Source organism: Dryobates pubescens, chromosome 8 (assembly GCF_014839835.1).
Source record: "Dryobates pubescens isolate bDryPub1 chromosome 8, bDryPub1.pri, whole genome shotgun sequence".
NCBI classification, from domain to species: Eukaryota; Metazoa; Chordata; class Aves; order Piciformes; family Picidae; genus Dryobates; species Dryobates pubescens.
In genome coordinates, this window is record NC_071619.1 from 12,794,757 (window position 1) to 12,821,623 (window position 26,867).

Here is a 26,867-nt window from a genome sequence, read left to right on the forward strand (position 1 = left end):
CAGTGTGGGCTCCAGTGGGCAAAGGCACAGGGGCTGCACCTGCCTGCCCCTCCTGTGATCCTCCCACACCCCGAGCTGGACTCCAACTCTTCCCCAACTCAGAATCACAGAATGTTAAGGGTTGGAAGGGACCTCGAGAGATCATCCAGTCCAACCCCCCTGCCAGAGCAAGGATCACCTAGAACAGATCACACAGGAACACATCCACATGTGTTTTGAATACCTCCAGAGAGGGAGACTCCACATCCCACCCCGGGCAGCCTGTTCCAGTGCTCTGTCGTGCTCACAGGGAAATACTTCTTCCTCCTGTTTCCATGGAACTTCCTATGCCTCAACTTCCACCCACTGCCCCTTGTCCTGCCCTTGGGCACCACCGAGCAGAGCCTGGCTCCATCCTCTTGCCACTCAGCCTTTACATATTTATAAACATTAATGAGGTCAGCGCTCAGCCTCCTCCAAGCTAAAGAGCCCCAGCTCCCTCAGTCTCTCCTTGTAAGGAAGATGTTCCACTCCGTAAGTTTTGTGGCTCTGTGCTGGACTCTTTCAAGAAGCTCCCTGTGCTTGAACTGAAGGGCCCAGAACTGGACACAATCTTCCAGATGTGGCCTCACCAGGGCAGAGTAGGGAGGGAGGAGGACCTCTCTTGACCTACTGACCACACCCCTTCTAATACAACCCAGGATACCATTGGCCTTCTTGGCCACGAGAGCACGTTGCTGGCTCGTGGTCAACTCCCCTCATCCAAGCCACTGCACACGTATTACTCCTCTCTATGCTCAAAGCAGCTCATCTGTCCTGGGTACGTGGGGGCACTGCACTGCCCACCACCCTCTACCCTCCTGCAATCAGAGCTGAGCCCCAGGGACACCTCTGGGCTCATCCCAGTCACAGCAAGATGGCAGATGCCACAACATGTCCTGGTACCCAGCATTTCTGTTACTGCAGCACCTGGGAACTCAGCAACAAGAAGTGATGGGAAGCACAGAGAAGTCCTGCTGGTCCAGACTGCAGGGCTCTGATACAACCACCCCAGAGGCAGCCTGGCCGAGAGGGCTCTGTGCCCACACACCTCCCTGCCCACCACACACGTGTGCCTCCTCCTCTTACCTGGAATGAAATATTGCTCTTTGGCTGCAGGGGGGAAAAAAAGGCACATCAGGGCCCTGAGCATAGGGACAGCAGGCTGGGGCAGGGCTGGGAAGAGGGTGGCATCACGGGGGCGGGGGCAGCCCTCACCCGAGCAGCGAAACTTCTTGCTCTTGATCTGGCCGATGCGTTTGTTGGCCAGGCGCCGGGGGCTGGCACAGCGGGCACCGCTGGTCTCAATGGGGTTGGCACGAAGGAAGTCTGCCAGCCACTTCAGGTTGCAGTCACAGACAAAGGGGTTCTGGGCCAGATGCCTGAAACAAGTGACAGCAGGTGACACACTGCTGGGGGGGGCAGCATGTGACCACCAGCTCCAGCCCTGGCTACCTGCCGAGATACTTCCCCGCCAAAGGCAGCCACCCGCTCGGGCACTGGAGCTGGCACAGGCACTCACAGGGTCTGGATGGCTCGCAGAGAGGTGAAGGTGCCTTTGGCCAGGCTCTGGATCTTGTTGTCATAGAGTGAGAGCAGAGAGAGGTTCTGCAGGTCCTGGAAGGTGTCTGCTCGCACACAGTTGATCTTGTTGGCATTGAGGAGCCTGGCAGGCAGGGAGGGAGGTCAGTTTGGGAACTTCCTTCACTGCACCACAGGTGCTGGGGAGCTCAGCCCCACTTCTCAGTGTCCTTGCAGAGCATCCCACCCACCACCAGTGCCTTACAGCAGCTGCAGGGCAAAAAGTCCCCCAAAAACGCCCTTGGGGAGGTCCGTGATCTTGTTGCCATACAGCACCCTGAGTGAAGAAGGCAGGTGTGAGAGGAATGGAACAGTGTGGGGCAAAACTCAGAGGGCACAGCACCCACCACACCCCACCCCTGGTGCAGTCACTTACAGGGAGTTCAGCGAGCGCAGCCCCTGGAAGGCATCAGGGGCGATCTCCGAGATCTGGTTGTTGCTTAGGTCTCTGAAACCCAAAGGGATAAAGTGGCCTGATCCCTTCTTCTCTCATTTCCCCATCCTCCCACTGGGTCCAGAGTGCCACCCCCAGCACATGATATACAGAACTGGGGGTATCCAAGAACCCATCCCAGAGCTGCTGTGTGGGGCACCCCTGTCACGGGAAATGCCCCACATCTGTCAGAGATGGGGGCTGCAGGGTCAGAGCCACAGCCAGCAGGGAGAAGGGTGCTGGGGCTCAGGGTGAGCTGGTAGGGGCTGCATGCTTACATCCTGCGCAGCTTCTTGTAGGGAGAGAAGGCACCTGGGGGGATGGACTTGATGCCGTTGAGCTCCAGGCGTCTGCAGACAAAGGGGGGAGATGAGAGCTGTAGGGCTGGCCAAGTCCTAGCACCCCGATGACAGTGCTGGGGGGCTGCAAGACTCCCCAGGCTTGCAGTAGGTTACCCCACTGGGGTGGCATTATTCACCCCAAGGACAACTTGCAGCCTGTGACCAGGGCCTTCTCCACCAGCGAGGGGTGCTGCAGATGGGGGACCGTGCTGGCAGGGTGGGGTCAGCACCCCCACAGCACCCTGGGTTTGGGGGATGCCTGCTGCCCCCCACGTGCTTTGCGTGCCACCCCAGCGGGGACTTTGCACCATAATTAGATTTCCCTAAGGAGATTATTTGTTTGTTTACATTTTTAATGCAGCTAAATCGAGGGACAAATCTGGGCAGCATGGGAGAAGAGCAAGGAAGGCTGCCGTGAAGTGGCTGAGCCCTGGGGCTTGCCCCTGCCTTTCCACTGCCTCGAGCCGTCCGGAGCCCAGTGGTGACGGTGTGGGGTCCATACTCACATTTCTGTCATGGTTTCAGGCAGGTTGGCAGGGATGGCTGTCAGCCCCTTGCCTCGACAGTCCACGATGCCATTGCTGCAGGTGCACATGGCTGGGCAGGAGCCAGAGGACAAGCTACAGAGCTGGACACGTGCTGAGTCTGTTTGTCCTGTCAAGGAAGCAGTCAGCATGGGAACTGCAAGAGCTGAGCCAGGCAGGTGGCCGGCAGCACCCTGAGTAAGGGACTCTGGTGACAGCTTGATGTGCCAGGACAGCTTGTGGCACCTTGGAGCTGCTGCACAAGATTTTGGTGCATTCCAAGCCTGCACAAAAGGCATGCAGCTCCAAGGGCACAGGCTGATGCACACTTTGCCACACTGGTAGGGTGGTGGTCTCCACGTGTCATCCCCACACCTGGGACAGCGTGGACCTGAGGTGACCCACAGCATGCACCCAGACTCCGAGGTGGGGCACACGTCGGGCAACGGAGAAGTGCTGCACTGAGGGGATAGGCTTGGCCCCTCAACCCGTGTCCCCAGCCTGGCACCTAGCGTCTGCCATCTGCCACCTGCCCTGTGCCCCCTCACCAGAGCAGCTGAACTCGTTCTTCTGGACCTCTGCCACGTTGAGGCCGCGGAGCTGGGCCGGGGCAGCGCACTGGGTGAAGAGGCCGATGGAGGGTCGCTGGCGCAGCCACTGCGAGAGCCAGGCCAGGTGGCAGTCACAGAAGAGGTGGTTGGAGTGCAGGCGGCTGCGGGCGGACGGGGCAGCCATCAGCCATGGCACAGCTCCTGCCCACCCGCTGCCGTCCAGCTGCCCAACCTGGCTTATCCCAAAGGTCGGGGGCATGCAGAGGGAGACACGGAGGAGCCTGAGAGCATCTGTGCTGGTTGCCAAGGCCAACTTGCTTGCCAGTACAAGGATGCTCTGCAGTGGTATCCCATCCATGCCTTCCCTGTGGTGCTGGCACCAGCAGAAGAGCTGGAGACATCCCACTTCAGCTTGAGGGGTCCCTCCCATACCCAGGGGCCCAGCACTCACAATGTCCGCAGCTTGGGCATGTGGTTGAAGCTGGACACAGGGATGGAGGTGATATTGTTGTTGTTCAGGGTCCTGTAGGAAATCAGAGGGGAACAGGTCAGGGCAGCCAGGCAGTCAGTGGGAGCGTGAGGTGGTCAGGGTGGCACCAAACCCCTGGGATCAACAGCAACCGTCCACCCCCCAGCACAGGACGGGTGGAGGGGTGGATGGATAGGTGTGTGGGTGGGTGGAGAGGTGAAGGACAGGGACAGCCCAAACCCTCGGGTAGGGGTTTGCTCCCCTTTCCAGATTTCTCCCCTCTACAGCCAGCTGCAGCCAGGTGGACTCCCTGGGACAGGATCAGGCCCTGGAGCACAACTTTGTAGCAGTAGTACCAGACCCCTGTTCAAGTCCTCCTTGGGGCCAAGGACAGATGGCATGCTGGGGATGTCCCTGCAGCACCTCTGTGAGTAGGGAGCACCCAAGGACACACTAAAACCCATGTGAGGCTTATGGACTGGAGGACCCAGACAGCCCCTGGCCACTTACAGGACCTCCAGTCCCCGCAGGGCACGGAAAGCCCCATCCTCGATGCAGCTGATCTGGTTCTTGTCCAGTTGCCTGATGGAGAAATACAGAGGGAGCTTTGTTGGGACAGCCCAGGCAGAGAGTGACCAGTGGTTCCTGATGGTTTCTGCCACTGGACCAGACCCCAAACACCCTCCCTCCTATCTGTCCCTGTTGAGACTCACAGGTTCCTGAGGTCAGTGGCCCCACGGAAAGCTTTCCTGGGAATGGCCTGGATGAAGTTCTCACTCAGGTCCCTACAGCAGAGACAGGAAAATATGCTGTACCTACAAAGCATGATGTCCCATAGACCAGGATGTCCCACAGACCAGGATGTCCACAGGCAGGAGCATGCCCTGGTGCTTGAGTGATCTCCTGGGGCCTCTGGGAGATGGTAATGTGGTAATTTGGGTTCCTGGTTGCTCACTGCGATGCTGGCTGTCCCCAACACAAGGCTGGCTCAATCCATGGTGGCTGCAGTGGCTGGGCCTTCCCAGGCACTACTGTCCCTGGCTCTGATCAGCAGAGCAGCAGGGCACAGCTCTGTACTTAAATACCCTCTGACTGTGGTAATTACAGATCCCTGCTGATTAGCTGGTAATTATACTCGGTGTCTCCAGCAGGCATTCCCATGGAGCCTGCCCCACACTTTAGAGGGCACAAATAATCAGGTCATTAATACCTCACTGCTGCATGGCACTGTCTGCATTATCACCTGCTCTGCAGTGTCAGGCCTGCCTGGGCTCTGTGTGGCAGGGCTGGCAGTGGGTTGGGTCCCCCACCACGCCTGAGCTGGCTTTTAACAACTATGAAGGCAAAAAATCTCCCTGCAAGCATCCCATCCTTGGGGGGGGATCTGCCTGTGGTATTTGTGCCCCACAGCTCACATGCAACTATTCCCTCTCCCACCTCAAGGGCCAAGAGCTCCTCCAAACTTGACAAGCACATGTCTTGCTTGTCCCCAGCTCCATGTCAGCACTGTCCTGCTCCTGCCACCCTTGAGGCAGGAGGCCAAGTCCCCAGCTCCCTCCTGGCACAGGGAAACTGACTTACAACATGGCATTTGTCCTATGCAGCAAGTCCATTGGTGAGTGAGGAGCATGACCATGACATCCTACACAGATTATGCATCCTCCAGCGTCACACAGGCTACACAGACATCCCAGGTGTTTTGGAGTGTCCCTGGATGCCAGCATTTCATACTCAGTGTTCACCAGCTCTGCCTCAACACAACAAAGTGTGTTCGCTACTGATACCCCAGGGCAGCTGGGCTGGGTCAGGATGGAGGCACAGCACCCACACCCCTCCCTGTGCCCTCCTCTCCTCAGGAAAACCAGCTCAGCATGGCTCACAACCTGCTTGCAAGAGACCTAGGGGTCTCCAAATTGGGACCACCCCAGCTGGAAGTTTCACTGCCACATCAGGGAAATGTTCCAGCATCTCTTGCACAGAAGCACAGGCAGAAGGAAAACTCAAGAGCAATCAGTGGGCTTGCCCAGCCCTCAGGTGGGATGCCCAGTCACCAAGCAGCTGCCATATGGGGGCAAGGGCTAGTGTATCACCCTTGGCACCGTGTACAGGGAGCAAGGGCTGGTGCATTGCTCGGGCTCGTTCCTGGAGAACCAAACCCGGCTCACAGACCACCATTGTTGGGGCAGAGCAAAGGACCCTCCTGGAAGGGCCCAGGCTCTAGGGGAGGGTAAAGCCCAGCTCCCCTGCGAGAAGCCAGGCGCAGTTTCACTGCTACCCACGTGGCGGCACTGCCAGGCTGCCCTGCCGGCACTGCCCACCCTGCCTGCTCTGCCCACACTGCCCTGGCCCTTTCCAGGGCTCTGGATCCCAAAAGGATCAGAGTCATCTCACACATTCCAAAGGGGAAGGACATGATACCTACAGCAATCCCAGCACCCCTTCAGATGCAAAGGCTCCACCCTCATTCCCTGCACCCCTAGGGACTCCTGGGAGCTGCACAGAGCTTTCAGGAAAATGCAGCATCACCCCAAATCCCCTTTCCTCTTTTGACTCCTAGAAGGAGGAATACCCTTGAAAACACTACAGAAACCTCAAAGTTCACCACCCTTCCAAGCAATGCAATCACACTCCCTCTTGGCTGTCCTCCAATGTTAAACCACAGACTCAACCAGGTTGGAAGAGACCTCCAAGATCATCAAGTCCAACCAATCACCCAGCCCTATCTAATCAACTAGACCGCGGCACTAAGTGCCTCATCCAGGCTTTTCTTAAACACCTCCAGGGACACTGACTCCACCACCTTCCTGGGCAGCCCATTCCAATGGGCAATCTCTCTTTCTGTGAATAATTTCTTTTCAAGATCAAGCCTAAACTCCTCCCTGTGCAGCCTGAGAAGAGACCAATCCCCACCTGCCTACAACAACCCTTCAGGTAGTTGTAGACAGCAATAAGGTTTCCCCTGAGCCTCCTCTTCTCCAGGCTAAACAACCCCAGTTGCAGCAGAGACAAGCACGGGAGCACCCACCCCACTTCAGTGCTCTGCAGCCCTCCCTCAGCTCCAGTGCTGCCTGTCCATGCAGCTCCCGACTGCAGCTTGCGTGGTTCCCCCATGGAAGCCCCGCTCGCGTTTCTCCGCTCGCAGCACATGGAGGCCCCAGCACACCCAGGGAGTAAACCCAGGCGTCTGTCTCCAAGCTGCTCACTTACAGCTCACAAGGGAAACACTGCGACAAGGTTGCAAGTGACTTTGCGTGGCTTCTCCCCTTCACAGTTTTTTGTGACAGTCACCAAGGAAGCGCTGCCATCGGGAGTGCCGAAGCCAAGAGGGACAGACAGACGCTGGATGCAAGGGCTTCAGCGGGGCATCGGTTCGGGGCTCGCACTGCCAGCAGGGTTACACAGCTGATGACACCAGGACAAACACGGGCTTTGCCTGCAGGACCCTTGGGCCCTGGCACTGGAATGAGGCACGACCCCTTCCCTCCTGGTGTTTTATAGCTCCCAGCTATGTTTGCTTTACACTTTGGTGCCAAAGAAACAGCAGATGGCATGGCTTCTCCTTGTTCCACCACGGGGCTTGTGGCACCCTCAGCGTCTGCGCCAGTGCCACCTCACGTCCTGCCAAAGACAAGCATGTCACTGCCATGGCACCGGGAGTGCCAGCACTTAAGAGGTCTGACAGCCCCACTGGGGACCACAGTTGATGACCACAGACAGAAGGAAAGCGCAGCCCCCCACCCCATTGCCACAGCCACCCTTTCTGACTTTTCTGGTTTCACTTTCGCTCCAAGTTTATGAGTTCCTGGTTATTGAATCCAGGGGATGCCCAGCAGCTGGCCCGTCCACAGCACTGTTGTCCTCCCATGTCTCTGCTGAGGGGATCACACAGCTGGAGTTTCACTCCCCTGTGGCACAGGATGCAGAGAGCTCCAACAGCCCTCAAGGGTGCAAAGGGTGAAGGATGGCAAGGGGTGAGCAGGTGATGGGTGACATATAGCCTCTGCTCTGTGAGCACCAGAGGTGTATACTTGGCCAGACCCTCTGTGGAGCCTGTAGCACTCAAGCATGCCCAATGGGAAACTTTCAGCAGCCTGTCTGCAAAGCAGGACCTCTGCTTAGTCCCCAGGAACCCACTACGTTCCCACCCCTTCCTGACCCATCCCCATCCCAGACCCCTTCTATCCCCAGGCTCACCTCCCACAGTGGTTTCTGCCCCAGCTGTGAATTACCCGCAGCTAATTCCAGCCTATGGCTTTGGAGTGGGGAGAAGGAGCTCCCACATCCTCCCACATCCTCCAAAATCCTCATGTCCAGGCTATGTCCACTCAATTCCATCCTGGCTAGGCAGCAGCGGAGACAGCGACTGGGACTGCAGAGGGATTGGGATTGCAGACTTCCCCGCTCAGTTTTTACACCCCCCTGCCCTGCCCCCTGCCATGCGCGGCCGTTGTCGGTGCCCTGTGTGAGGTCGGTCAGAAGGTGCTCCTGGCGCCGGCTCTCCTGGCAGCCAGCAGCCCTTACCCCACCGCTGCAGGTCCCCGGGGAGCCTCGGCGAGCAGCCAGGCGCTCAGGCACGCCTCCCATGGGGCTGGCAGGGCCTCGGCAGCGGGTGCCAACCCCCCAGCGCGCCGCCCTGCCCGGCACTTAGCTGGGCACCCGAGCAAAACTGTTCGACATGGCTTCCCAGTGGGGTGCCCACTCAGGCAAACAAACCCCGGCAGCCTTAATCTCGCCGGCAAGAGCCCGTCGGGCTGGAGGGGGAAGGAGGGGGCCGCGGCAGGGCTGGGGAGGCTCTGGCTATTACCACGCTCTCATTCTTTCCCCTAATCCTGACTTCACACTTTAACCTGATTGAGCCTTGTTTGGCGAGCCGGCTCCTCGCAGCCGTGTGAGGGGATTAGGGCCGGACACAGCAGGGAGGTAATTGCTTCCCAGAGGCGCTGGCCCCGCTCCTCCCAGCACACCACCCCGCCGCAGCCTGCCAAGAGAGCTGGGGCGGCCTGGCAGCCCCCCGGCACCACGCTCCCCGTGCCAGGCAGCCCATCTGGTGCCTCTGGTGCGGAGGTCCCTCTCACCCGGTGTCTGCACCCGCTAGGGCATTTCTGTCCACGCCACGCCAAAGCTGTGGCCTGTGCCATATCCCTGCCCTGGTGGCAAGGACTGCAGAGACAAGCAGCAGCAGGCAGTCTGCCTTCCACCTGGCAGTGCCTGCATGCCCGGGTGGTGGGTCCAGCCCAGTTTCCAAGCTGGAATCTTGTAAGCGTTTGGTGGTCTCCAGACCCTCTTCCACTCATGGGAGCAGCTCTTCAGCTGCTTCCAGGCCACTGCTCCCATGATGAAAATGCACAACAGGTGCACATGCTCCCAGGCCAGGTGCTTCCCCCAGCAGCTCTGCTCCACCACCACTCCACTGTAGGCATCAGCTCGGCCACTGCAACCACCCACCATGCCTCAAGCAGACAAGGCAGCTGCCCTTACAACCAAAGCCACACAGCCCTGGGGAGCACCAGTGTTTCAGGCAGGAACAGCTGCTCCCCAGAACCCAGCCTCACCTTGCCAACGCTGTGCTGAAGGAGGCTGTGCCAGGGTGCAGCCAGCATCTCGCCAAGCCAAAGGGCCGGCCAGAAGCTAACCAGCAGCTATTAGGCAACTCTGCATCCCTTGGGACATCCCACACATGTTGTTTGTCCCAGCACAGCCTGCCCAGGGCAGAGGGGCAGGCAGAGCCAGGGCTGCTCTGCCAGCAAGGCTGTTCATGCCACCACCTCCAGCACCTGACAGGTGACAAGGGCCAGCATTAAGGGACAAAGAGACTCCTGCGAGATTGACAGACTAATCAGAGCTCACATCAGCGTCCAACAGCCCAGCGTCCCCCGGGGGTTTTGCATTTCTCTGCTTGTGTCAGTGTCAGCACCGGCAGCCCTCTGCTGGGGGAAACAAGGGTCTCCTACGTTTTCCCAGCTACACGATGCACTCACGGTGATGGGCTTGAGTCCCCAGCGCTGCAAGGACCCAGCGCCCATGGAGAGTTGTACTGCAGGGGAGCTGCTTTCCCGAAGGTTGGAGGCAGCTGCCCCCTGCTGCATCGGCAGGGTGCTGGGGTAACGAAGCAGGCATTAATCCACTGTGTCACCTGCCCTGGTCCCCAGTGACAGCATGAGTGGGTCCCTGCAGCCCTGTCTCACATTCAGGCTCCTGTAGTATGCCCCCAGCATTACGTCAGGCTGCTTGATTTTTAATGGGCTCTGCTGGCCCAGCTGCTGGCTCCACTCCATCTTGGTTAAGGGGGACAAGACAAACCTCCCATCTCCTCCACCTCTGCCATCCCCAAGGTCACAAGGAGACTGCATGCTGCCTGCAACCCATAGCACCCCTGGTCCCTGGGGGTGCTGATGTTTGTGCAGGATGGGGTGGGACGGCAGAGCCTCGCACACAGGTGCAAACAAGCCAGGGTGCAGCGTGGTGGGCTCAGTGTGGGCCTCTGTCACTCAAGAAGGAGATCATGGGGTCTTTGGACATGGCACCTTGGCAGGGACCAGAAAGGAAAATGGGAGAGGATGGGACAAGGTCCAAAGCAGCACAACAAAGGAGAAAGGGAACATTATTTGCTGCTGTTCACTACACCAGAACAAGGGATGAGTGGCACAGTCGTGAAGGTAGGCTTAAAATCATAGCTAGGAGTGACTCTTCCAGATTAGGCATTGTTAGTCCAATTGGACTCCCAGCCACAAGCAGCCCAAAAGATAAATGAATGGGGGCATAAAATGCACCTGCAGTGCGTTCCTCAGCAGTGAGGAATCCCTGCAGGTGGGTGCTCAGGAGCTGGTTTCTGCTCGAGACCAGCTGGGCATACCCCTGGTAGCTACCACGCTGCCCAGTGCTGGTTTCCAGGCATGGCCAGTGGCTCAGTCATGGCTCAGAGTCACTTCTCCAGTCAGCCTGTTTCAGTGGGAGGCAGAGATATACAACCTTTTGGCTCCTCAGAGTAGCATGGAGGATGTCATCCTGGCGTCAGCCCCGTGCTAGGGTCCCCACTTCATCCTCTACCCGTCACTCTCAGCCCTGATGCTCCTGGGGAGAGACGCAGTGAGCCGCCGGGGACTGCTCTTGACGCAGTTCAAGGGGACACAGCTGGAAGCTGTGAGGAGCATCCCAGGCTGGGGGCTCGACACAGCCCTCCCTGTTGGCAGCAGGAGCTAGCTTCCTCAGACAGAGCCAGCCGCCAGCAATTACGTGCTGAGTAAATCGATGGGACATAATTGGACTATTAAGATCTCATTATCCTCCTGGCTCCGGGTGCCGCAGCCTGCAGCCTGCTGGGGTAGACCACAACCTGCAGCCAGAGAAGCTGCCTCCCGACTCAGACAGTCACAGGGTGCACTGCGCTGGGATGTTGCCGACAGAGGGGACAAGGATGGTGGCAGCAATCTGTATTCAGCACAGAAAAGCAGGGCTCAAGTCCCCAGCTGAGTTGCAGGGTCCTTGTGCTCTGAGTTGCACAGCTTGCCCAGCCCTAAAGGTCCCCTGCCCTGTGCAAGGCGATGGGACATCACAGGCTCCCAGGATGTAGGGGTTGGAAGGGACCTCTGAAGATCTTCAAGTCCAACCCCCCTGCCAGAGCAGGACCATAGAATCTAGCACAAGTTGCACACATCCAGATGAGTCTTGAAAGTTTCCAGAGAGGAGACTGTTTCAGTGCTTTGTGACCCTCACGGTAAAGTTCCCCCTCATGTTGAGGGGGAACCTCCTGTGCTGCAGTTTACATCCATATGGTGATGGACATCCACGTGGTGATGGATATCCACACGATCCGCATCCTCATGACATCCATCATGATGTCCCCCTGCTCACACACCACCCGTGGCTGAGTGATGTGGCTCCTGGCTGTGGGACAGTCCTCTCAAAGCAACCAGAGTCCTCAGCACCTCTTAGTGAGCAGGACACACCAGATCATGTCCACCAAACTCCAAGCAATGACAGGTCATCACTTCCCCTGGGAGAGCTGGCCTCATTCCCATCTGAGGCTTCTTGCCAGCAGCAGCAAAGTAATGGATCAGAGCTCATCCTTGCCAGGCCCCCGTACAAAAGGACAAAACAATGTTTTGCTGGAGCAAGGCAAAAACACTGCTAGACAACATGATGTCACACCAAGCATTTCAAACCACAGATCTCAGTGACATGAACTCAGTGAGCAAATCCTTCCTGTCCACCATGTACACACAGCAGAGTCAAGATGAACACTGCCAGACAGGGAAGCAACACTTCACACCACTTCCCTGCCAGGAAAAGCTTCCCAAAGCATCGTGCTGACCCTTGTCCCTGGCCCCCAGCCCCTTCCCTTCCCAAAACATTAAAGCTGGAGAGGTTTGTTACTTGGACAGCAAAGCATGTGTAAAATGCAACATATGCTCGTGGCAAAAGCTGACTGAGTCCCAGCCCCAGCATGGTGGTGCTGATTTAGCAAAGCATTTCAGGGCATACATAAATCTCAGCAGCTTCAAAGGGATGCTGCTGACCCCGTGCCATGACTGGGCTCACTGTCCTCACAAGAGCACCAGCAACTGACAGCAGCTGGTATCACCCCTGGGCACTGCCGCCACAGAGCCTGCATATGCCAAGGAGGTTCACTGGGGATACCAAGGCACGTGTTGTCTTTGGGTACAGGGGAAGTCATGGACATGCAACACCCACGTGAGCAGGATGATCTGCCTGAGGAAGGTATTGAGGGCAGTGCCTGTGCTCTAGTCCAGCTCCGGCACAGAGCAGTTCCTGCGTGGGCTGCAGTGCAGAGCCTGAGCCGTGGGATTTGGCCTTCACGGGAAGAGAGATGCTATGGGAACGCTGAGAGCTGGCCAAAGAAAAGAGAGGAGGATGGGAGGGAGGGGGAATAAAGCATCTGCCACCCACCCTGGAGCCTCTTCAGAGACTGAAAACAAGTTAAAAGCAGAAGCTTTAATGGAAACACAAGTGAAATAACAAGCTGCAAACCCTGCGTGCCTGTCACCGCCCCCTCCCCACACTGTCCCTTTGTTCCTGCAACCTCGTTATCTGCAGGAAAGAGAGCCCACACAAGGCTAAAGCATCACCACCAGCTCCCCAGCATCCTGAAACGCCTCGAGTGAGCCACAGCACCGCTGTGCCTAGTGCCCAGTGGTCTGGCAGGGGCCAGAGTGGGCAGGAGGTGCCCTGCAGCACACAGCCAGAAGCAGCCAGCCTGCCACTGTGTGCAAAAGGACCTGCTGTGGGGCTGAACACATCTCCCCTGGCTTTTGTTGACCCCTGGTTGAAGGCTTGTCCCTTTCAGCAAGTGTCTGGCTGGACACCAGATGTTAAACTGCGCTTTCCCAGCTCGCAGCCTCTGTGTCCCACTGCCACTGGGAGCCAAGGCACCAAGCCACACCCAGCTGGAGGTCCCACCACTGCATGGCCTCCTGTTCTCTCCATCCCTGCTTTTCACCACTTCCAAGTCCACTCCACCATGCTGTTCAGCAAACTTGTTCTTCTGCCTCCTTTCATGTTTCTGCTTCTGTCTCACCCTCCAGTAGTGGGAAATCCCTGTGAAACCTCCCACCAAAGCATGTTTTCTTTCCAGCTCCCACGCTACCCTCCAGCTTGTGCACCTACCTCCTTCACATTTACATCTCCCAGCTTGTTTCCAGCATGTTCCTGATGTTCTGCAAATCAAAGGCACAGAGCCATCCCTTTCCCCAGAGCTGCAGTGCTCCACCAGCCTCCCCCTGAACCCACCCTCAGCTCACCACCCTATGTTCTCCTGTTGCAGAAGGAAGCCAGTGCCTGGGGCAGAATATCATTCCAGTGCTCTTGGGCCCGGCACGTCCTGGGGTGCCTGGGAAATCAAGTGTACAGCCTAGAGCCTAGCACTTGGGGTAGAGTGAGCCAAGGGATAGTGGTGAGGATTTGCTGGACCACACCTGGTTCTACCTCCAGCTGACAGCAGCTTGACACAGCTCCCACACAGCCCTGTGATGGTTAGCACAAGTCACACAAGGTCAGTCCCCTCCTCACCCCACCATGACCCCGCACACAGAGGGCCCTGCTGGGTGACAGCGCTGTGTCACGCCAGAAGAGGTACCAGGGCTGCAGCAATGTGCATCAGGAAGCCTTGCATCCTCCAGCACACAGCCTGTGCTCCCTGCCTGGCAGCTCATGCCTGAGAAGACACCCCAAACTCCATGCAGCAACACTCATCCGAGGTGTAAATGAAAAAGCAAACAGCTCTTCTGTTGAGGCAGCTCCAAGCCCTGTGGGGAGCTGGCTGCAGCTCCTGTTAGCAGGCTCACCCCCCGGGTTTGTGGCACTGCTGAGCTCAGAGCTAATTGACTCCCAGGCTCTGAGGCTTTTAATTGCTAATAAGTGTGAAGCCAGCCCTGCCGGCCCTCCTGGACTCCTCCAAGGTGTGAATGAGGCTGAGCCAAGCTGAGAATTGTGTCCCGGCTGTCTCAGATCTGGCATAGGCTGGCGAGCCAAGGAGCAGTGCTGTGGATCTGTGCTGCTGCTCCTCAGTTGGGAGAGCAACGCTACACCCTGGTCACAGCTTTAGGAAGAAGTAAAGCAAACTCTCTCTGGCCTGGACAATGCTCTGTAACCAATGCTGAATCTTGCAAGACCCACCTGGAGTTACCCAGCAAGATGCCCTGACATGACAAGGGTCCTTCGGGCTCCTCATGCTCAGCCCTCTATTGCCAAGACAGGCAAAGCTCCTGCACCACCAGTGGCTGCTTCTCATAGCCTGGCTTCCTGAAAGCACCTGGGAATGAGCACAGAGCCAGTGGCAGGATGCACAGTGGGAGATGCATTGTGGGGTGAAAAGCATCAGTCCCCGTTGGCAGCCAGGATGGAGCCATCAGAATATCTCAAATACAGCCCAGCAGCTGGCAAAGGAGATGAGATTTTACAGAGGGCTGGGAGGAAATAGCCCTGATAGGAGAAGAGTCCAACAGGAAAGCAGGGTGGAAAACTGGGCAGAACAAGTAGGAGGCTGTGAGCACCCGAGCATGGGAACTGAGCAAAGGGGCATACAGCAGGGAAAACCCAACAAGCAGATAAAGAGACTCCTTCTCATGTGGCACATATCAAAGCCAGGATAAAAACTGCTGGCAGAGCAGCAAAGCCTGGCCACAAAGCTGGGCCCAAGCTGGGGCTGCCCTTGTCCCAGTAATGTCACTCCTGAGATGGTTTGTGAGAGTAGCACTCAGTCACAGCCATGCCACCGGGGACAGGAAGCTACAAGCCAGCCCTTGGGGCTTCCCTCCACAGAACAGCTCCTTGAAGAGCCCCTCACACAGCCCCATACCATGAGTCAGGGGAAGCCTCTGCCTGCAGGCATTCAGTATGGCTGCAGTCCCCACATATCACCAGACACAAAACACTGCTGCCCACAGACCCTGCCAGTGCTGGGGATCATCAGCTGTGCCTTGTGTTAGGGAGGGAGAAATGAGTAGCTGGAGGCACACCTGGATGTTCCTCCTGCCTTTCTCCAGTCCATGCATGCATGGAGCCTGGGAGGTGCAGCGAGCCCAGCAACAGCACCTGGCTGCATGGTACTGACCAGGGAAGCCCCAGCCCCAAGTCCACAGACCCCTGGAGGGGTCTCATACAGAGCTTTGGCCTCTATATTGAAGCTCAAGTGATGCAGCAGCCCCACCTCCTTTTGCAAGCCGTCCTAAGGTTCATTATCTTTGAGGTTAAACATGCACACCCAGTCTCTTCTTCATGTGCATCTCACTTCAGGTGGGGACATGGGCTCTGCAACCTCGAGAGCCCTCAGCTGACCCTGCCCTGTGGCCATGTGTGAGTAGCCAGGGATGTGCTGCCTGGACATCCACATGTCCTGCCACAGCTAGGAAGGGGAGGCTGGGTGTTTTCATGAAGGCTGAGCATCTCGCCACGTTCACCCATGTCACACCAGAGCAAACAGCTCATGGGGATTCCTAACAAAAGCACTTCACTGCTACCTCTCCCATGCTACCTCTTGCTGCACTTAAAGCTTAGCTCAAGCCCAGCTGGGACTGCAGCAGGGTTTCCCACTAAGGAGAGTCAGCATGTGTCCAGGAAGAGGGTCCAGAACCTGGCACCCTGGCTAACTCAGAGGGTTGCTTCTCCCTGCTCCAAGGAGGCTGCTGCTGGGGGCTATATCTGCCAGTGTTGCAGCCAGCCCCCAGTACAGCTGCTCAGGTGGCCCAGAGCTGCTCAGTGTGGCTGTGGTTCGTGCTCTAGGACCCAGGGAGAGGAGCTGCCAAGGCTGATTACCCCTGCCAGAGCAGGCCTGGCAGGTTTATTTTTAACAGTTCTGATTGAAGCTGGTTTCCTGCTGACATTTACACTCCTTCATCATTATCAGCTCCCCAGCTTCCAACCGTCAAGATTAAAGGGGGGATGAAATATCATGAACAGTGGGGTACTGGCTGCAAACCCCACAGAGGGGGAGTGCAGCCAGGCAGATATCATAAGACAGATGTGGGTGGTCAGGGAGCCCCATCTCACAGCAAACTCACCACAGGCTGGGACCTCACCATGGGATGAAGCAGGGACCATCTTAGAGCAGCCTAGGCAGAGGTATGTGCCATTCATCACTGGCATGTGTGCAAGCACATGGCAGCGTGGCTGGGCTGCAGCGGGTGCAGCACTGGGTGTTGATGTCCCTTGAGACACTCCTCCTGCTCCTGGGAGTGCCTCAGTTGTGACCAGCTACAGTTGTTGGTACCCCAAGCCACAACCAGCAGAAGGGTGAGCAGCTTGTGGCCATGCCAGCACCCTTGAGCTCCCACTGGTGAGCACAGGGCAGGTCCTCTGTGATGGAAGAGGTGAGCAGGGGCTATGCAGCACAGCCTAACCCTTGTCCTCCGTCGCACACAGCCACAAAACTTTATTTTCAAGGTGGCCAACACGAAGTGGAGCTGGTAGCAGGGCTCCCAGAGTGGCCAGAGCTAGGCACTCAGATCTGAAAAACAGTTTGGGGATTTTTTTCTTTTCTCTAGGAAACAATCAAATTCCAACATGTGCAGGCTAAAAATACACCTCAGTCTGCCAGAGATTCTGTCCACTCTTGCATTCTTGGATGGCTCATGTTTTGTCAGAGCCCAGCTCCATTCAGAGCTTAAAAATACCAGGTTATGGAGATGAGCATATCATGGATCCAAGAAGGAGTCACAGTCCTCCTGGAGGTGGACGGAGACCCAGCCATGGTGGGAGATGTCCTGCTCCAGCTGGGTATGGTACCTGCCACAGGGAACAGCTAGCCCTTGCCTCACAGACAGGGAAAGCCCAGCAGCAGTCCTGGATGGGTCCATGCCACTCCAAGACCAGACACCTGGCACCGACCCTGCTGCATCACAGAGCAGCTCCAAAAAGAGGTGGATGCATGCACAGGAGCTTGCCTCCAGCTTTCACCTAACTCAATTACCTACAAGGGCATGAAATCACAGTAACTAATTAGCCCCATTCCCAACTAATAGGCCAAAAGCTACCTCCTAATTAAATATTATGGGGATTTAAAAGCATTTCTGACAGCATATTAGATATGCAAACTAGAGGAGCTTAGCTGGTTCCCCCACCGGAATCCTGCCTGGGAACAACGCGGGGTCCTGGCTGGGCAGAGATCTGGGACATCTTTTCAAGTAAATTCTCCTGGCAAAGAGGGGTGTTTGTTCTTTCCTGAGTGCTGGAGATTCCCAGAGCACAAAGGAGGCAGCTCAGAAATGCCTCCGCCAGTCCTGCCACCCCGAAGGAGCCCTCACCAGCTCTGCGGCAGAGGCAGTTGGGATGCAAGAGGGCTCCCGGTTAGTTAAGCAAACATGAATGCAAATCGTCGGTGAGCCTGGACATGAGAGCCCAGGCACCGCGGCTGGGCGGGCAGCAGGCGCTGCCTCGTATTGCCAGTGCATCCAGCCGCCGAGCGGGGGAGCAGGAGAGGGAAGCCAAAAGAAAGGAGCTCCGAGAGCCAATCTCCATCTGACTGCAGCGCGTTTGATGTCTTGTGAAGTCGAGTTCACACATGCTGCCTCGCTTGGGGAAGAGCCTGGATCCTTCCTGCACAGAGAGCCCCAGTTCTGGCCAAGAACACGAGCGTCCCACAGCCACCTAGGATACAGCGTGGGATGAGCCATCCCCATTGCACCCCTCTCGCAAGAAAGAAAGGGCTTGGGTTTGATCCCAGCTTTGTCCTTGCACGGAAAGCATCTGTGCCTCCACCCTCAACACCTGCTTGGTGTAAGGACTGAATTCAGTGCTCAGGTGGAGTCGTGGGGACTATGGCAAGGGGCACAGAAGGGCTGCAGCATTCCTCACCATGATCTGCAGGCAGGAGCCCAGCCTGACACAACTCATAGCTGCTCCACTGCCAGGCTCTTCCCCTAAAAGCAGAGCAGAGAGAGGCAGCTTGCAATGGAAAAGGCCAGGAACAAAAGCAGGGAACACCACCAGGTAATTGCCCACAGACTTCACTCAGCTTGCGAGTGGGAGCTGCAGAAATGGGCTTTGCAAAGAGCTGTTTCATGTGCCTGGTGCTCCTGCTGCTCTCTGTGCCTGCCATCAGACACTGGAGAGGGGGAGAGGACAAGAGGGAGCGTTTGAAACTCACACTTCAAAGGTGTGGCCTGGCCTGTATTTGCTGTGTGACTGGAGGCGAGGGAGGGAGCGGGAGGGTGAGCAGGGGGACTGGGGCTCACACTCCCCCAGCCTTTAATGCTGGGATCAAAGGCCTGCTCAGGGATGCTCTGCCATAGTGGGAGTGAGAAACCATACTCATCCCCTTCCTCACTACAGGTCCCATGCTTCAGCTTGTAGCTGGGGCTGCAGTGCCCTCGGACCAGGGGCTCCCTGCACATTGCCTGGGACCATCTATCATTGTGCCCACAGATGCTGCTGCACAAGGACTGCAACTCATCACCCAACACATCATTCTCAGACACCCAGTGGTGTGCAGACATGATGCACATGTGTGTGCTCTCTTCATCACTCCTTAATTCTCACTTTCCAGCCTTTGCCCCAGCAGTGTCATTTTTCACCCACCCCTGCACAAGCACACCTGGAAGAGCAGTGCTCTGGGGAGCAGCAGAGAGGGGAATATGGCTCCCCCAGGAATTCAGCCCATCTTTGGGGCTGGTGGAAAGCACAGTGCAATGGTCCTCAGCCAGAAATTCTTCCTTGGATACACAACCCAAGGAACACTCTGGGGAGGTTAGGCAAGGGGGAAGATGGAAATTGGAGGCTGGGAGCGATCCTGCTACTGTGTGCTGTACTGTGGTGTACTGCAGTATCCAGACCATTCAGGCCAAACAGAAAGAGGCAGTGAGAGTGCCAACACTGAGGAATGGCATGAGACATCCACCTGCCCTTACAGAGATCACCAGTGCCCCACACCTCCACCTTCCCTCAGGAGACCCAGTGAGAGAGCCACAGGGGCAGGTAGCTTATGGGAATCTTTCCAGCCACACAGCTGCCATTGGGAGCCATGAATAGAACCAGACGTGGGGAGCAGTGCTGCTAAGGTGGACCCCAGCCATGGTCTGGACTATGGCAGATGATGGGCAGGGGCCATTCTGTCTCCTAGGCACTCTTGTATCTTCAGAAATAACAGCACCTCCTGCATCCCTGGAGTCTGAGACACTGGCTCCAGACACGCTTGCGAGAAAGCAACACCTGATCTCAGTGCAGGGCAGGTCTGGGCAGTCCCTTCTTGGGCAGAGGTGCTGCTGCCAGAGTAGGATGAGGAAGTTCTGTGCAAGGGAGGAGGGTGCCTCAGCCTGGCTGTGCTCCCCTCAGACCCTCACTTGTCCTGGGAGTGGGTGCAGCACCTTGGTGCCCCATCACCCAGCGTAGGGATGCAGATGTGTAAACTCAGATTGGGCCAGGCTCTGCATGATAATGCCCTGGCACTCCTGCAAATGCTCTCCCCACAAAACACAGTGGGATTGAGGGTCTAAGTACATCAAAGCTGGGCACTGACTTGGATTAAAGAGGCATCCTGATTTTAATCAGACTGCCCATGCCACCGATGACAAGATCTCCCTGAGCCATCTGCACCCTTCTGCATGGATCCCAGAGTACTGCAAAGCTCAGCCAAAGCCCAGACCTGCCAGAGCTGGTGGACTGGGACAGGCTCTCACCTCTGTAGCTCAGGGGACAGATGTACCAAGTTCAGCTCCCAGGCAAAGCACAACCCTAAGCTGAAGAACGGTCCCCATTCCAGGGCTGCCATCTGCTTTCCAGGGCCTCAGCAGCTTCATTCCCCTTTTCCCAAGAACAGATTAGGACACAAGCACAGTGCACAGCAGTGGCCATGAACCTAAGAACTGCTCTCTCCTTTCTCTATCCCCTGAAGACTTCCCGAGCCCCCAAGCCCTGCCAGCTGAAAGGCTCTCCCAGGCTCAACCCCATCTGCTCGCTGGAGCCAGGGTGTCTGAGGGGCCGGGCGATACTTGCCCCTTCCTGCCACAGCACCAAGGGGTGGGCAGCCATCCCGCGGCGCTGGGACATCCCTGCTCACCTCTGCAACCTACACGCAGCTGCCTGAGCGAGCATCCCCTAGCTCGCAGGGGGCCGTAGGCAGCATGGGGCTGGGGAGGTCAGGCAGCTGCCCACATGCCCCCGGGGAGGGCAGCGGGCAGCCAGGAGCGGACAGGCGCCGGCCAGACCCACACCGAGGGGAGCCGCCACACGCAAGGGCAGCCCCGCGGCCGGCCACACGCTGCTAAGGGCCGGCACGGTCAGCTGGCAGGCGGGGCCTGGCAGGAACGGGGTCTCACCGCCCATTTTGCCCCCGGAGAAGAGGGCTTGCAGCGGTGCCCGCCCCGACAGGCTGCGAACAGTCTCTCCTCCTCATTATTTTTTCACTGCCAAGAACTATCTTTTACCTTATCAATAATTCACAGGTACAAACGATAACGTTCGCTGTCATGGTCCGGGAGCCACATGTTCCAGCGAGGGGGAAGGGGCCGGCGATCGCTATTGTTAATGCCTGCGGAGGCAGGGGGAGGCGGGGAGGATAAATATTTAACACTGTGTCTCCAAGCAAATGTCCATGACCGAGGGCTGAACATGGGTTTTACACAGAGCTGCTCCTGCCCTTGAGAGGGTCATTAGCATGTTAAAAGCCATCAGAGCAAGGCTGATGGAAGGGCTCCGCCGAAGGGACCCCCAGCGCTCTACCCGGAGGCCAATAGGGATGCGAAGGGGCTTTTTGCTGCTGCGGGAACGGGGCGATGACCTCCATCCTGCCCGAATTTCCCCTTTCCCAAGCACAAAGGCTGTGCTCTCGGCCACCCGGCGAGGAGCATCCCCAGCTGTGCCTGCTGCCACAACGGAGAACATGGTGTGTGCAGCACCTGAGGGTACCCCGGGGCTGGTGGGTGGCCGGGGCAGTTCATTGTGCAGGGAATTACAAAGGAGACACAAAGAGCCACACACCACATTTTGTGTGAGCTTCCTCTCCCGAGCCGCCCGGGCTTTTCTTTTGCCATGTCGAGGGTGAGCTTTCTGTGTAAATCCCCAGGGCACGGGGGGAGAATAGGTGTCTTTGTGAAAGAGGCTGGAAAAAAAAGTGAAGAAAAAACAGAAGCACAAAACCCAGGCCCGGCAGTGGCAGGCTGCAAATGCACAAAGATTCTCAGAGCATGTAAAGACATTTCTACAGCTGGGGGATCAGGGCAAGGGCACACGGGCATTTGCAGACACTGCCCCACTCACCGCTCACCAGGATGCCAGTAGCTCCCCACAGCATCCCTCCAGCTCTGCATGCATCGGGCCCAAACGTGCAGCCAGGGTAGGACTATGCCAGAGCCACGTCTCCAGCCAAAGCCAGCTTTGTGCTTCCTTAATTTCCCAGCAACAATCTCGGGGGACTGCATCCAGGAAAAACACTGTGGCTGGACAGTCCAGGAGTGCTCCCTTTTGGCTTTGCTGTCCATGGTCACTGCTGGAGTCATTCTGCAAAGGGATGGGAACAGGACAGGAGCAGATCCTGCCCGGCTCTGTGGAGATGGGGGCACTGGAGAAAGAGCAGTTGTGATGGGCAAGGGAGCAGTGTAGGAGAGAAACAGCACCTTCCTCCACCAATGCCATCTGCCCTGTGAACTCCAAGCCAGAGCCCTTGCAAAGCTCAGACAGCACCTAGCCAGGCAATGCACTTTGTAGCTCATAAAACTAAAGCAAAGCCATCCTTCCCTTTTACCATGCTGGTAAAATAGAACTCTGCCTAAGATGCTCTGACAGGACTGCAGCACAGGGGTCAGGAAGGCCGCAGCTGAGTGTCCCCAGGGGAGAGCGTGGGAAGCCCGGCGCCAGCAGATCTCCCCAGCCTGGCTGAGAGCAGCAGGGGCAGCCAGGGAGGGCCCCCCAGCAGTCCCCCTGGCTGCAGCAGACCCATCCCCACCAGATGATGTTCCTGCTCAGAGGCTGCCTCACATCATCCAGGATGGAGAAGCAGCTCCCTAAGCCAGCTTTGCTCAGCTAGACCTGCAAAAAGGGAGGCTTTGCAAGGAATTAGAGGACACAGTCTCAAGATGGGCCAGGGGAAGTTTAGGCTTGAGGTGAGGAGAAAGTTCTTCACAGAGAGAGTTGTTAGCCATTGGAACGGGCTGCCCAGGGAGGTGGTGGAATCACCATCCCTGGAGGTGTTCAAGAGGGGATTGGATGTGGCACTTGGTGCCATGGTTTAGTAGTCACGAGGTCTTGGGTGACAGGTTGGACTTGATGATCTTTGAGGTCTTTTCCAACCTTATTGATTCTATGATTCTATGAATTAAGGTCCTGGACTGGGATGGAGGCACTGAATTGATGTTGCCAATGCCCAGAGAGGGACAGTAGATGGGGTGCCATCCATCACCCTGAAGGGGACACTTTATCACTGGGACGCATCTGCACACCCAGCTCAGATGCAGCATTGTCCCTGGGACCCCTGCTCCAGCCCCACCCCTCCCCTTTTTCTCCACCGGGGAAAGAAGTACAACCTCCTTGACAACTTCAGAGGACATTCAGTCCACCTCCTCCCAGCTGAGCGTTTAATGGTTAACTGCTCTGTGGTGAGCAAAACCTATTTCTGGTCTGAATTTATGGGTTTCAGCCTCCAGCAACCAAATGATTTTATGCTTTTTCTCTTTTTCTTTTCTCTCCTTTTTTTTTTTTTAACAAATTAATGAGACACCTACAACCAGGCTGATCCCCGTGTAGGTAGGCAGAGATGGGGATCAAATCCCCTCCTAACCTCCTCTTGCATACACTAGGCAGATGGAGTGGTTTAATTCTTTTCACTGGAAGGCAGGTTCTCCAGGCCTCCCAATTATCCTGCACTTCCTCTCAGAGCACTTGCTAATTTCACAACATCTCTCTAAACCACCAGTCCCCAAGCAGAAACAATGCTCAGTGGAGCCCTCCACACTGCCCCCTCCTCCCCACCAAAAAGAGTCACCCCCTCCCAGCCCCTGTACCCAGAGCTGCTCTGCTCATCCATCTCTCCCCACGCTGCAGTGCGGGAAGCCTGCATCCCAAAGCACGCTGCTGCAATGACTGCTAAGTCTTTTTCAATGTAACCATGTCCCCAGACGCTGTTCCCCATCTTGTAGCTGTGACCTACATTTTTTTCCCCCCCTGCTGCCTGACCTTGCATGAGGATGTTTCCCAGGGCAGGTGTTTCAGGCAGAGCAATCCCCTGGACAGGCATCCTGCTAGCAGCACCAGCCTTGCTTCTTTCACCAATCAGTTCACATTTCCTTCTAAACAAAACTTTGTGATAGTGGAAGTGGCTCCTTATCTCCTTATCACAGAACCATAGACTTGTTAGGGTTGGAAGGGACCTCAAGGATCATCTAGTGCCAACCCCCCTGCCATGGGCAGGGACCCCTCACACTAGATCAGGCTGCTCAGAGCCACATCCAGCCTGGCCTTAAAAACCTCCAGGCACAGGGCTGCTACCACCTCCCTGGGCAACCTGTTCCAGTGTCTCACCACCCTCATGGGGAAGAATTTCTTCCTAACAGCCAATCTGAATCGACCCACTTCTAGTTTTGCTCCATTCCCCTTGGTCCTATCACTACCTGACACCCTAAAAAGTACCTCCCCAGCTTTCTTGTAGGTCCCCTCAAGATACTGGAAGGCCACAAGATACACCACATACACATGCCAGCTCAGTGTACACCCTCAGCTGGCACAGGGCAGAAGGAGAGGCCAGGAGAGTCAGGGGGAGGTAGGCTGGCAAAAGACAACATTGCTACCAAAGATCCTGAGACCACCACAGCTCTGCAGAGACGGTGAACCTGTACAGGTTCCTCACCATCAGACCCCTGCTGCACCCTGCCAGAAGAGAAGCAACCGCTCCAATTCCCCCACGAAGTCTCCCAGTTGAAGCACACTGTCAGAAATGCTACACTGATTTTTTGCAGAATATTAATGTTTTCATCACCATATCCTCCAGGCAAGAGTAAAATGACTTGCTGAAGTCTCAGTATATCATGTCAGCACAGTCGCTACTTATCAACCCAATTTGTCAGCTCATCAAAAAAAATGATATCAGGTTTGTTTGACGAGAGCAATTTTCCATGTGGATTGGCATTAATTATCCTTTAATTCCCCCCTGATTGCTTCCCGGGTCGTTATTGTAGTGAGGATCGGTGTCAAGCTGCAGGCAGAGCAGCCGGCTGCTACCTAGGCGGAGGCATCGCAGGGATGCTCTATCATCACTCACCATGCCTTAGCCCAGCCAGTGCCACAGGGGTTAACAACCTGGCTGTCACTGGAGGTGGCAAAGTGACTGATGCATAGAAAGTGTCACATCCCTCCCTGCACAGCCCAGGTCCTGGCCAGGGACAGTTGCTAAGAGACAAGGCCAGGGTAGAGGGAGTGAAGAAGGATGAGGAAGAGGGAGGATATGCTTCTGCCAGACCCTGCTGAAGCTGCGTTCTGTGCTAGGGAACAGGAGGCTACAGAAGCTCCTGGCATCCACACGGGTCCTACCTTTCACAGAGCAGCTCCTACAAAACTGTGTACCTGGCTGAAGGAGAACGGGAGGGGTCCAGCTGAGAGCGACAGACAGTGGCAGCTGGGATGCTGGGCTTGTGCCATTGGCACTGCACACACAAGCTCCCTGCAGTGTCCCCAGATCCTTTCCAGCCTTGTGCCTTCACTTTCCAGGGTCCTTATCAACTACCTGCCTTCAGCTTCCTGAGTTCTTTAGAGCCTTGTGCCTTTAATACCTTGAGGCACAGAAGCACACCCCAGGGGTGAGTGCAGCCCTGTCAGCACACCAGCTGTGCCCACAGCCCACTGCAGCCACTGCCCAGCACAGGCTGACCCTCCAGCTCCTCAGCCATGTGGCTTCACCTGTCCCTATTGTGCCAGGGCACCTGCTGCCCCAAGGAGTGGGTTCAGACCCTTGTGATGACCTCATGCTACCCAGGTGAAGAGCAAGATTTGTGCAACCACCCCTGTCAGGGATGGGGTCCTGCCCACTCCATGAGTCCCTTTCTTCAGGCAAGAGGCAGCCCCTGGCCACAGGCATAGGCTGGGGCAGCCCCCAGGGAAGCCAATGTTTGCTTTCTCTCCAGTTAACCCTTGGGCTGAGGAATGCAAGGTCACCACCTGCATGGCTCCCCAGGGAGGTGGCTGGGTGTGGAGGGATGCAGGGACATTCCCTTTAGACTGTGCTATTTATTTTCTCAATATTTGTGGAAGGAAATGAGAGCTGGGAGGGGAACATGAGGCCAAGGATGGGCTGGGGAGGCTGGCAGACAGAGCCCTGGCTAAGGGACAGCAGGTAAAGAAGGTTGCCCAGCACTTCCTAACCATCTCACACACCCCACTGCCACATTTCCCAGACTCTTCAGCCCAGACCTTCTGCCACAGCCCTCCTGGATCAGGAGTGCTCTCTTGTGCCTCACCTCCATCCCTGTCTTGGCCATCTGGTTGGATGCAGCTGGACACTCCAGAGCAAACTGCTGCCTTCATAAGAAGCCACTGCAGGGTAAGGTACCACTCATTGATTACTCTCATTAAACCTGAGGAGCTCTTCCACAGCCTGATCTCCTAAGAAGCTTAAATTGCCTGCCAAACGATGAGCCATCCTACAGCATGGGTGATATTCCCAGCAGCTGGCTGGCTTGCACCTCATGTCCCACTCCTGCTCTTAGCCATTACTAAAACTCAAAAGCAATGACCCTGCTTGCAACCTTGCAGTCCCCACCAGTGATATCGCTCCCCAGCAGCCCATTGCTCCTGCATGCTTTACCTCACTTGGGACTGATACGCTTCCAAGCTGGGCACTGCCATGGAACAGGCTGTGAACATGCAGCCCTAGCACCATGTAGCATGCCTGGAGGAGAAATCTGGCCACTGGTGGGAGGCACAGCTGTTGGAGAAATAGGGAGGGCTGTCACCACGTCTCAAATCCCTACAGGTCTGGGAAATGCAACTAGCATGGCCATGCAGGCAGTTTAGCTCCTGTCTCCAGAACTCAGTTTCCCATCTGTAAATTATCAAACAATATGCTGATGTCTGCAGCAGTGGGGATATTGAACTGAGGGAGCACCCTGAGGTATCCTAGAGCCCATGGGGAGGGCATCAAAGACTACATATTGTCATTCCTCACATTGCAACCAAGACTGCTGAGCAGAAACTGCTGCTCGAGTGGTGCCGCCATGGTGGGCTGTATTTGCACTGTCAGCTAATGCTGGAGCTGAGGCACAGCAAAGCCTGCTGCACCCTGTGGTCCAGGCCAGCCAGGGAAGGTGCTTTCTGTGCTACATCTGCTTGCTCACCTCAGGCATTTTGCAGAGGGGGCCAACACCCAGGAGCCCTGGGCACCCTGGTCCCATGAGCACGTGCTCTGAGCACCCACTCTGCCATTGGTTGGGCAGCTGCCTGCCGTAGTATCCTGGCTCCCAGCCCCAAGATCCTTGTCAGCAGCCCCCAGATGGGGTTGGGGTTGTGGAGGTGTTTCCC

The 26,867-nt window shown here is 56.6% G+C and overlaps 1 protein-coding gene across 1 annotated transcript in view; it reads right to left on the reverse strand.

Annotated features, from left to right (window-relative positions):
• Positions 1-26,867, reverse strand: part of SLIT1 (slit guidance ligand 1) — a 63,369-nt gene that overhangs the window by 11,537 nt on the left and 24,965 nt on the right. Inside the window, exons 5-15 of the mRNA XM_054163409.1 lie at positions 4,631-4,702; positions 4,428-4,499; positions 3,900-3,971; positions 3,446-3,609; positions 2,880-3,027; positions 2,311-2,382; positions 1,976-2,047; positions 1,805-1,876; positions 1,541-1,684; positions 1,237-1,400; positions 1,108-1,131 (exon numbers count right to left, since the gene is read on the reverse strand). Of these exons, the coding sequence (XP_054019384.1) occupies positions 1,108-1,131; positions 1,237-1,400; positions 1,541-1,684; positions 1,805-1,876; positions 1,976-2,047; positions 2,311-2,382; positions 2,880-3,027; positions 3,446-3,609; positions 3,900-3,971; positions 4,428-4,499; positions 4,631-4,702 (1,076 nt within the window). The remainder of the gene's footprint in view (positions 1-1,107; positions 1,132-1,236; positions 1,401-1,540; positions 1,685-1,804; positions 1,877-1,975; positions 2,048-2,310; positions 2,383-2,879; positions 3,028-3,445; positions 3,610-3,899; positions 3,972-4,427; positions 4,500-4,630; positions 4,703-26,867) is intronic.